This window comes from Sorex araneus, chromosome X (genome assembly GCF_027595985.1).
Source record: "Sorex araneus isolate mSorAra2 chromosome X, mSorAra2.pri, whole genome shotgun sequence".
Taxonomy (NCBI): domain Eukaryota; kingdom Metazoa; phylum Chordata; class Mammalia; order Eulipotyphla; family Soricidae; genus Sorex; species Sorex araneus.
In genome coordinates, this window is record NC_073313.1 from 290,437,892 (window position 1) to 290,450,260 (window position 12,369).

General features: G+C 37.0%; 1 protein-coding gene across 1 annotated transcript in view; it reads right to left on the minus strand.

Moving 5' to 3' along the window:
- MLIP (muscular LMNA interacting protein) overlaps positions 1-12,369 on the minus strand; it is a 178,608-nt gene that overhangs the window by 46,481 nt on the left and 119,758 nt on the right. Inside the window, exon 12 of the mRNA XM_055123001.1 lies at positions 2,229-2,435. Coding sequence (XP_054978976.1) covers positions 2,229-2,435 — 207 coding nt within the window. The remainder of the gene's footprint in view (positions 1-2,228; positions 2,436-12,369) is intronic.

A 12,369-nucleotide genomic window follows, 5' to 3' on the forward strand; every position in this document is an offset into this window, starting at 1 on the left:
AAGGGATTAAAGTGCTGTGGCTGAGGTAGAGACAGAATGCTTTCAAGAATGGGTTAAAGAATGAGTCTACAGAAAAATCTAGATAAAGGCTATTAATCTCTGGGAGAACAAGTCTTAAAATTGGTAGCTTGCAGCAGCATCAAGGAAAGGGATTGAGGGTCTTTTTTTTTTTTTTTTTTTTTTTTTTTTTAGGTTTCTTCATACAAATAGGACAATCCAGTGGGGAAAAATGTGAAGGAAAAAAACCTTACTAATACTCTTTAAAGGCTACTAATAAAATCTATTGCTTACATGGTCTTGCTCTGTTCTAGGCACTGTTTTATGTGTCTTTTGCATTAAATACATTATTTTTCCCACAAAACTTAAGAATTTGAGTATTATTATCATTTCCATTTTATTATATTAACTAGAGGTATAGAGAAACTATTTTCCAACATCATCTTAAAGGAATGAAGTTGAGAAATTAATGCATACAGACTGATTGCTCATAGCTACTGGGTAGTATTACTTTCTAGAATTAAAGAAGTAAGAAGAGTAATGACATTTTTCATGAGGTTGGAAGTAGATTGGATATACTTAGATGTTTATCTAAGATAAAAGTACCCGTGCACCATTATGTACTATATTACCCTCCATAACAGATTTCTGTAAAAAGGGGGTCATGGCAGGAAGGATCTTATGGTCAACCATGGAAGAATACTGGCAATTTGGTGATGAATACTGTATAATTATATAGAACTTTAAAAAATATATAACCATTTATTCTTTTGTAAACAAATGCTAGCTTAATTTTTTACAACAAAAAGTCCCAAACAGAATTTAACCCATAATAAAATAAATACATAAGGATATATTATATATAAAATAATTCAAAAATTACATAGCAAGATAAAAAGGGCAAGGAGTAGGGTGATGATTTATGCTGCACAGAGTTTGATGAAGATTTAGAAGTGAGAAGTACACATTATTGATTCAACAAAAGAGTAAAACGTACTAAACCCCTTGTGCAACTTTATTTTTCTAGGAATCCTAGAGTTAAGAAATGGTTCTTCAGGAAGAAATGAGAAAATTTGAGTTTGGAAATAAACCTAGGAACTAAGCCCATAAAGTCAAACCCAAGAATGAGTACTGGAGGGAAGTTAATGTAGAGAAAGATCAGATTTTAACAATTCCAGGAAATGAGCTATTTTCATAAACTAGATACATCTTAATAACTTAGTATACTACTGATTCTGTATTCCAATCCCTGACTTTCAAACAATAAATTTGATTTATTGAAATTGTAAATGTGATCAATGCCAGTCAGTATAAAAAGCTAATTTTTTTTCTCCTAAGATAGTATTCACTATTTTTAGATAATTGCTTGAACTTCTTTTAAAGGAGGCATTGCAGGGACTAAGGAATATTATTCAACTACCTTCTGGAGCATGTGGTCTTGAATAATTTTAAATAATAGTAGTGTATTTTCTTAGATTCAAAGAATTTGCAAAGAATAACTCAAAAACAAGATTTTGAATTTTATCAAAAGATAATTTGGTAAAGCATAAATCACTCGTAGAAAATAGGTCTGAGAGTCTGTATTTACCAGGAGCTACTTATGGTAACTCTCAGAAAAGGAAAAAGCATTTATAAGTAATCCCACATACTACTGACTACTTACTTTCTACAAAACTTTTATAATTACATTCCAAGTGAACAATCTATGTTTTAACCTGTTTTTTCAGGTAATGAATGCTTTTAAATTTTAATATACACAATTGTTTGGCAGTATAAGCAGACAGATCTGTTCTTAATTAAAAACTTGATATTATCTGGCAAATACTTTTAGAAATTCGAAGCATTTTTCAGCTTGTTGACTGTATATGTGTGTCTTTCCTTTGACACACTGTAATTTAAGGCAATTTCTAAGAACACTGAGCCAAGCCTAGAAAATAAATTAATAATGACATCTTGTTAGATTTAGGAAATATTCTTGGCATTTCCAAACACTTCAGGTAAGAACATGAAATAACGAGAAATAAACTAAATAATTTTTAAAAAGAAAATCATATGCTCCTTGAATTAACTTTCATTTTTTGTATAGTCATGTTTTAGCACAAATATTTAAAATCCTTAGTATGGTTCTATCAAATATGTAAATATTCTTAATAAATATTTCCTGCATATTTGCACTTTAAAGATTAAACATGAAGAAGATCCACAGCATAGCACTCAGCAAGGACTCTCACCTTATTAGGGGCAGCGTGACTGAATAGAGCATGCGTGTTCTCCCGTTCATCATTCAGTGAGAAGGAGGACAAATGACTGAAGGGTCCTGGGGTAAGAAGGTCAGCATGGGAGAGGGTCTGTGGGAGCAGCAGGGACTTAGCAGGAGGATAGAGTTTAGTCTGGTACAAAGGATGCAAAGAAACAGGCTTGCGAGAGACTGTCACCTCCTGGGAAGAAGGGATAAAGAGTACATTAGAGGACAATAGTCAAGCTCATGGAACTAGCTCTACACAATATAAGCATTGTGTTAGGCCCTTGCAGTAGAAAAATATATCTATAAGCCCCAAACTCCTCATCACTCTCATCCCCTTGCTCATGGATTTGTTCAAGCGGGCACCAGTAACGTCTCTCATTGAGAGACTTACTGTTACTGCTTTTGGCATATCCAATACGCACAGGTAGCTTGCCAGGATCTGCAGCTCGATCTCGATACTCTCGGTAGCTTGCAGGGCTCTCCAAGAGGGGCGGAGGAATTGAACACAGGTTGGCTGTGTGAAAGGCGAACGCCCAACCGTTGTGCTATCGCTCCAGCCCCAAACTCCTCATCTGAATGAATTACTTCTCTGCCTTTGTGATCTTACTAATTTAAGTAACACATTTAATTTTATTCTTTGCTTCCTTCCCCTTCCTGTTACTAGTATTTATACTGTTGTTACAGTGACCTGGAATTAGTTGCACAAAAGCCTGGCCATGGTGTTTGCTCACCCAGCAGTGCTTAAAGCTTACTCTTGGCTCTGCACTCAGGGAACACTCCTGGTGGACTCAGGGGTCCATAAGGGGTGCTGGGGATTGAACCGGGTACTACAAGGCAAGTGCCCTACCCACTGCACTATTACTCCAACCCCTAATGCCTTTATTTTAATGTCTGTAATGGTTTTAAATAATACTAGGTTATGGGAAGTGCAAAAGAATGCGTGGACCCTTTTCCCATTAAAAGTAGTCATTAGATAAGTATTCTGATGTGATTCTGTTTCTCAGTGAAGCATCTATCCAGAGATAGCTATATTTCTTAATCAGAGCAAAAGGGATTAACATGGAAAACTGAGTAGCAAGCATAAGAGTAGTTGTGCAAGATAAAAGGAGCATGGTTACTGACAGTGGAAGGTGTGCAGGAAAAGATGGACTAAACAAAGTTTCCATTTTATATTCTGGCTTCAGGTTTTCTTAGAAGGCTCAAGAGTCTCTTCTAAGGACCTCAGGGAACAGGTTCACCCTGATCCAGAGGCAGCACCTCTGTGGAATCAGATGGGGCCTCTAGCCAACAAACTAGACAGGAGGAGGACAGAATCTTATCAGCACTCCACAGAGCTAGGGGATCTAAGAATCTTGGAGCACATGAACATGTCTGGTTGGCCATGCAGTACAGTGGGAAAGGATTCTTGATGGTGACCCTTGTTTTGACCTTCAAATGGGTATCACTGGAAATGCCAGTGTCACTCTGGGCTAGAGATCTGTTTTGTGTAAATTGCTATCCTGCAATTTTCACCATCAACCTGAAGACCCGGTCTGGGTGAAATCTATGTTCATTCTCTTGTTTCCAGCCCTCCATCACTTCCTTCTTATTCTTTTCTTCTTTTACTCTCTTAGGGGAATGTAAACAAATTTTGATAACTTTAATGCTGAAAAATTTGCCCCACTCTTATAAAAAAAATGTTTGAAATTAGAGTCATGAGTTGCAAAACAAGTTCCTTCAAAATTTTTAAAGTCTTGTCATATATTACTAATGTCACAAAACTATATATGAATTGAATAGTTCATCTATTTTTCTTATCTTCTCAATATGTATAAGGCATATTGAAAATAAAGCATTTCTTGTTTTTATTTTTATTTTTTTTAAGTTTTTAAATTTTATTGAATCACTGTGAGATAGTTACAAGCTTTCATGTCTGGGTTACAATCTCACAATAATCAAACACCCATCCCTCCACCAGTGCACATTCCCCACCACCAATATCCTGGGTATACCCCGCCCTTTCCCACCCTCCCCCTGCCTCCATGGCAGACAATATTCCCCATACTCTCTCTCTACTTTTGGACATTATAGCTTGCAACACAGACACTGAGAGGTCATCATGTTTGGTCCATTATCTACTTTCGGCATGCATCTCCCATCCCGACTGGTTCCTCCAGTCATTTTCTTTTTTCTTTTTTTAAATTTTTTTATTGAGTCACCATGTGGAAAGTTACAAAGTTTTCAGGTTTAAATCTCAGTTATACAATGCTCGAATACCCATCCCTTCACCAGTGCACATATTCCACCACCAAGAATCCCAGTATAGCTCCACCCCGCACCCCCACACCCCTAACCCCCCACACCCCTAGCCCCCCGCCCTTAGCCCCCCCGCCTGTGTAACTAATAAATTTCACTTTACTTTCACTTTGATTGCATACAATAGAAAATAAAGCATTTCTTTCAAGAACCATTTTAACTTATTCTGATAAGTTCAAAAAATAATTATTTTCTTTTTTCTAGGTAAAAACTTTATTTTTGAATTTTCTTTTAAATCTGAGATTTATTAAAAAGCAAAAACTTTTACTATATACATGGAAGGTATTTTTTAGGTTTTCTAAATATGTCATTAGATATTTTTTAGATCACAGAAACATATGTGTATAAATTCTATCATGGCAATTGATAGATTTTCTTTTGACCTAACAATTACTTTTTGTCATGCTTCCACTGTCACTGTCACAGTCATCCCATTGCTCATCGATTTGCAACAGATGCATCAACTTCTCCATTGTTACTGGTGCCTGCTGTTGTTACAGACTCGTTGTTACTGTTTTGGGCATACTGAATACGCCACAGGTAGCTTGCCAGGCTCGTGCAGGCGAGATACTCTCGGTAGCTTGCCGGGCTCTCTGAGAGGGGTGGAGGAATCTGACCCGGGTCGGCCGCATGCAAGGTGAATGCCCTACCCGCTGCACTATTGCTCCAGCCCCATGCTTCCACAAACATTAAAATCAATTATTTTGTTTTTTGCTGCACAAGATAAAAAGTGATAGCACAGCGGGTAGGGCGTTTGCCTTGCATGCAGCCAACCTGGGTTTGATTCCTCTGTCCCTCTCGGAGAGTCTGCAGAGCTACCAAGAGTATCCTGCTGGCACGACACAACTTTGCAAGCTACCTGTGGCATATTGGATATGCCAAAAGCAGTAACAACAAGTCTCACAATGGAGATGTTACTGGTGCCCACTCGAGCAAATTGATGAACAACAGGACGACAGTGCTACAATGCATATTGACCTTAAATAATCTGCATTTAGTATTCTATAGGATCTATGGTACCCTGAAAAATTAAAGTATGCTATTATTAATATATTTCTACTTTCTTGCTCCCTTACTTTTGCATTATTAGAGTTAATATTATACTTAGATTTTTGGAAATTATAGAAATTATATTCCCTTATAAATATTACCCCATAGCATATAGAAGTGTCTTGCTTATCTTGTTTAAGGAAACTGGCCTGAATTCAAACTGCCCATTCTGAAGATTATAACTTCTTTCTTTTTTTTTTGTGGTTCTTATGTACTTTGCTATTTTCAATTGTTCTCAATTTGTTTGTTTAAAAATCTCTAAAAGTTTGGTTTTGCTTATTACCCAATCTGGTAGATTTCCATTTTTCTTTATAGGACTTCATTTATTGTCATAGTAATTGAATCTCTCCTGAGCCAAATTTGCAAAGAGCTCAAATGAGGAGGAGACTACTGTCTAGATTTTTATACCCTAAAGATATAGACTCTTGACTGGGACTGGTTAGTCCTTAAATCAAGCAGTAAAGATAGTCATATGTACAGTACTGTATGTAGTATTTTTAACTGTATCCATACTTACTCAAATATAGTACTTCCTACAAAACATAAATTTTTGTGTAAATATATGAACATGCAGCTTCATGCCCACTGTTTTTCAGAATGAACTGGGTCAGGCAATTTTGGGTTTTGTTTTGTTTTTAAAATTAAGGTTTTATTTTATTTTTTATTTTAATTTGGATAAGGTCGGTACAATAAAGTTAAGGTTCATGGCATTGACATATAATTACTATACCACATCAGTGTTAGGAAATGCTTAGTTGCCAACATATGTACCTATATAAAAAAATAATATTTGGGGCTTCACATCAAGGTAAAATCCACACAATCAACAAGAATGTTTGTGGAGTCTGCACATTCTAGTAGCTTTCTCTTCACTCCCTTTGCATTGTTCCACAAAGTACAGTACTAGGTCACTCAACTGAATTTTGGACAACTTAGTTGTGGTCGTCAAGTTGTTTGCTTTTTAATGGAAATTAGTGCTTTTGTTTTTCCTGTTTGCTTTTGAATAGTGTAATAAAATGCAGTTTATTACAATAAATTGCAACACATTACTGACTATACTTGTGGAAGTCTTTTTGGAAAAAGGATGGGGGGTTGGGTCGCACCTGGCGATGCTCAGGAGTTACTCCTGGCTCTGCATTCAGGAATTATGCCTGGTGATGCTAGGGGGACCATATGGGATGCTAAGGATTGAACCCAATCAGCTGTGTGCAAGGCAAATTCTCTCCCTGCTGTACTATCGCTCCGGCCCCTCATTTGAAGTTTTGAAAAACAGACATTCAACAGAGAAGAGGCCAGGCAGTCTGGTGAGCAACGCGGCCGGAGAAATGCTCCGGACCCGAAACCAGGCCAGCAACACCGGGGATCCAGACGAAGGAGGTACAGCTGGTATACCTTCTCCGGGTGGAGCCCTGGCGACACTGAGCAGCAACTAACATGGCTCCGGCTTGCAGGACTGGGACACATCCAAACCGCGCGGCCGCGACCTTTTCTAAAACTGAAAACATACAATCTTTTAATGGAAAACCAATTATCAAATGCTTCCTTAGTAGGGCTGTCTTTCTTGGGGGGGAAACTCCAACAATAATAGTGAATTTTGTTTTGCAATATGGAACGTAATCAAGGTAAAGAGAAATTGAAGTGAAATTCATCAGTTATACAGTTGGGGGTGGGAAGCGGGGGCGGGGCGTATACTGGGGATTTTGGTGGTAGAATATGGGCACTGGTGAAGGGATGGTGTTTGAATATTGTATAATTGAGACATAAACCTGAAAACTTTGTAACTTTCCACATGGTGATATAATAAAAATTAAAATTAAAAAATAAAGGAAAAAAACCCAAATAATTCACAACCCATAGTGAAGTCTGTTGATTTCTAAGACACATTCCTGTGATATTACTTGAGAAACCCTGAATGGATTTTGCAAGATTGTTTTGTTCTACTCTAGTTCATATTTGTGTGGGTACATATACTCACAAACACACATATATGCATCAATACCTTATTTTTATTTCTACATTCTCATCTCAATATAGAGAAATGTTTTTTCTATGTATATCTGTACTTAATTGTCTGTATTAATTTATCTACATCTTCTTTGTTATTGTATCTTACCACTGGATACTGAGATAGCCACAAACACATACCACAGCCTTTTTGAAAATATATTACTCCCTATTCCATTAATAGTTCTCTTATAGAACAATGATTTTATTAAGGCAATACTAGTTTAGAAAAAAATGTCCCTGATTTTTAGTGCATAAAAATGTCATAATTCTTCCTATAGTCCACATTTAGAATATAAGCAATATAAAATGAACATTTTATAAAATATAACTTAATCCAACTGCATTAAAACAAATATAGTATAATTTACTCCATATTTATTTTAAAATATCTTTAGAGAAGTTTTATATGCATTTAAAAATATTTTTTCAGGTATTCTATATTCATTTAAAAATATGTCCTCATTTCTGCAGTGCTGAGGATCAAATCCTGGGCCTCCCTTCACACATACAAGGCAAGGACTCTACTTCATTGTCATTCACCGAATGATATTTGATAGAAAGGACAGATTTCAATTTACCATTCTATTTTTTTCTTTTGAGTTTTTTGGCAACACCCAACTGTGCTCAGAGCTTATTTCTGCCTCTGTACCCATGGATCACTTCTAGCAGAACTTGGGGGACTGTCTGTGACACCAGGGATGGAAATCTGGTAAGCTACATTAAGGCAATGCCTAAACCCATTCCAATTTCTCTACCCCCTCATGCTATTTTCTGTGTTTTACTCTACTGAATTTATTACACAAGAATATATGCATTCTCAACTTAAATGGGTTCTTAATTTTATTTTTTTTTTCCTTTGGAGTTTTGGCCACACTTGGCTTTTAATCAGGGCTTACTTCTGGCTCTGAGCTCAGGTATCGTTTGTGTTTGGTGTTCAGAGAACTTTATGGGGTGCTGGGGGTGTATGCAGGGCAAGTATCCTACCCACTTCCCTATCACTATGGGCCCTAAAAGATTCTTTTAAAAAGTCATTTAATTCAGAAAAACTTTAAATATCATAATATTTATAATAGCACTATAAAACAAAGCTCCCAGAAGAGAGCAATGCAGAATCTCGCAAGGAAGGGCCTGGCAAGCTACCCATGGTATATTCAATATGCCAAAAGCAGTAATAATAAAGGGCTCATTCGCCAGACCTTGAATTCGACAGGGACAAATGGAGACATTACTGGTGCCCACTTGAGCAAATTGATGAGCAACGGGAGGACAGTGATACAGGGATTATAATATTGAGTTCCCCATGTCTGAACCACTAAAAATAGCATAGCATAAATTGCTCTCTATATATACTTCCTAATTATGTCTTCCTAATTATGATGTCATAATGCAATTATTAGATAAAATGCAAGAAAAATTTGGACTTAAGGTTAGGTGTAACAGTTATGAAAACAGATGTAATATTTCATTTCAAATAATTCAATAGCATAATAAAATCAACCCACTTGTCAAATCTATGTAGGTTACAATTGTTAATGACTGACTAATAACAAGCTTGTACCATACAAATTACTAAGGAATCTTTGTCATTTCTTGTAATAAGTTCAGATTATTTGGAATTTTTAAAAATTAATTTTGGGGGGCTGGAGCAATAGCACAGTGGGTAGGGCATTTGCCTTGCATAGAGCCAACCTGGGTTCGATTCCCAGCATCCCATGTGGTCCCCTGAGCACCGCCAGGAGTAATTCCTGAGTGCATGAGCCAGGAGTAACCTATGTGCATCGCCGGGTGTGAACCAAAAAAGCAAAATAAATAAATAAATAAATAAAAATTATTTGGGGGGTACAGGTGTTCAGGGAAACAAGGAGTCTTGCAGTGACTCCTTCAATGCAAAGGCCTCAAGGCGCAGAATTGCTTAGGAGCTTGAGTGCTAGGGGTTAACCAAGCCACCCAGCCAAACCCGGGGCTCTAGGCAACACCTAGGGGTGTTTGAGGCCTTCCAGGCTCCCCCTCACAGTGTTCTGGGGAAAACGGAGTGCCAGGGATTGAACCAACATGAACTCCATGCAAGGAAGGCATATTCCTTAGCCCTTGTACTTTCAGTGGATAACCAAAACCAAAAGGAAAAAAAAAATTTATTATGTTTTACCTAGACCCTACCTTACCCAAATGTATTATATGACACTGGTGTATATGAGTTTGGATGTTCTATATGATTCCTAGTTATAAACAACATTTTCTTCTGCTTTAGTATTCAGCAATTGAGTCTCTTATTTCTTTGGGGGATGGAAAGAGGGAAAGCATAAAATTGTCTTGTACATGCTTTTAGTAGTGGGGTATGCTGCTGTTATTTTTGATAAAATGCTTCCAGATGATTTTCACTTACTTGAGAATTATGTTCCTCAGTATAAAAATATTTATAAATATGCAATTCTAAAATATAAAGTCAGCTTTACTTAGAAGATTGGTTTCTTAAAAAGAAGTCATTTTAGTTGGTTGTAGGTAACATAAAATCCTACAAAACATCAAGAACTGAACTGAGGAAGGAAATATCATTGTGTAGTAGAAAACTATTAGCAGACATATACTATGTAAGTAAATTAATAGTTTTCTTTATTAAGAGAAATGTAGATACTGTAGACCAAAAAGTACTGGCAGAGACATCAGAAAATTAATGTGACAGCTTATTGGAATCAATACTCAAAGGCCCACTTTCTACTCAGCCTTCAAGTCAAACTGTTTAGCTTCAAAAGCTGTTTCCCTTGTGACACCAAGGGGCATTTTAAGGCACTCTGAGCTCTTTTCATTAAAGCCCGCACATCTGAGAGGCTTTTGTTCTGTCTGGCATTTTAAATTCACCTTCCTCCCTGTGGTTTAGAAGCAAAGGGTGAAAATCCACTCTGCTTGCTCCCGCTGTCCCTTTTCGAACTGTGGACAGTTCCCTGTACCTCAGGGAACTCAGGCCACTACTGGGTGAAATTACTGGAGCCTCTAACTCCATCCTCTCTGCTTCCCACCTTTTTGGCAAAATAATGTGTATATTGAAACACAGCACTGATTTCCAGCTTTCCTGCCTGAGCCTATAACAACTTAAAATGAAAATTGTAGCATTTGTGCTGCAGTTTTAATTTACATACTACTTAAACTCAAGAATTATTTGAAGAAGATATGATGCATTTTTTAAAGAGTAGCTTCTTATCCAAAAGTATATTTCAATTACAGCAATCCCAAATTACTAAAAAAAAAGGAAGAAATTTTATTCTTTTACATTTCACTGAGATTAAGCCAAGATAAATCAGATCTCTCTGTTTTGAACATATGGCATAACTTCTTGCTGCTTATCATCCCTAATTTTGAAGAATCCATATGCATTTCAAAAACAGACATATTTAAAGCAACACTTATCTATTTCAAAACCTGATTTAAACCAAAAAGTTTTAACTTGTGAAGTATGCAAAAAGGTAGCATATGTTAGCTATTTCAAATCCTCTATGCCAAAAAAAAAAAGATTTCCAAATGATTAAAATATAATTCACTAGATAGGCTTTGGGTTATTTATTTCATAAAGGCAGTGGCTATCCAACAGTAATGCTATTCAATAGAGACTTGCCCAGGGTGAGAGAACATATTATATGATCAATGATTAGGTATTGAAGGGTTAAAAAGTGTTTTATGTTTTTCTATACATTTTTATTTCATTCTTATTACATGGTGCTCACCAATACTTGGTGGAGGGAGAGGAACAATTGATACTGGAAAAGTTCAAAAGTTCAAAAGTCACATAAAAGGTGAGCTTCTTTGATTTTTCAGGAAGGTGAAAGAAAGAAGAGAAACTTAATGACCCTTGGACAGGAGAAAGGCAACCCCTTCCAAAATTGTATTAATTCTAATGAACATTAACAACAGTAAATTTTAAATTGTGCATCTATTTTTAAATGCCTTACAAGCCCTGTCATAGAGACTTTTTAAATTTAATAATGATTGGGTAATGGAGACTGGGTAACATTAGAAATGGTTGAAAATGGTAACTCCATTTCTCTAGGGTGGAATGAAAGTTCACATCCCAAGATCCTCCTAAGATTACACAGGGGCCTTCTTTTTGCATTTGCATTGTTATGTGACTCTCCTTTGGAGGAATCAGGGAAGTCTTCGCTAGAGTTTTATAACCATCAGTCAAGCCAAGGTGTTCAGCATGGTGGTACCAAAACGGTACCACATGGTCCCCAGGGGGCTCTTAATATATTTCCAGGGTTCCACAGGTAAAAAAATCTGAGCACAGCTCAAGCATCTTTCAGGAACACTTAAATAAAAAAAAAAAGACAATGCTAACTGCAGATCTTTGACTTGTGATGAGTAGCTGGAATCTTCTATACAGAAGCATGTAAAAATAAACTTTTTCTTTTCTTGACTTGTAGGTGTGGGGTTGGTCTTAAGAGGGTGAGATGGATTTTTTTCCCATTATGTAGCGTAGACATGTAGAGTCAGGTCAGCTGGTAGGGCATTTGCCTTGCATGCGGCCGACCAGGGTTCGATTCCTTCGCCCCTCTCAAAGAACCTGGCTAGCTACCGAGAGTATCTCACCCGAGGCAGAGCCTGGAAAGCTACCCATGGCATATTCGCTATGCCAACAACAGTAACAAGTCTCACAATGGAAACGTTACTGGTGCCCGCTCAAGCAAATTGATGAGCAACGGGATGACAGTGACAGTGACATGTAGAATAAGCCCTTGGCATTAAGAGTCATGTTGGTACAGGGATCTAAGGTTGGCTGAGGTCCT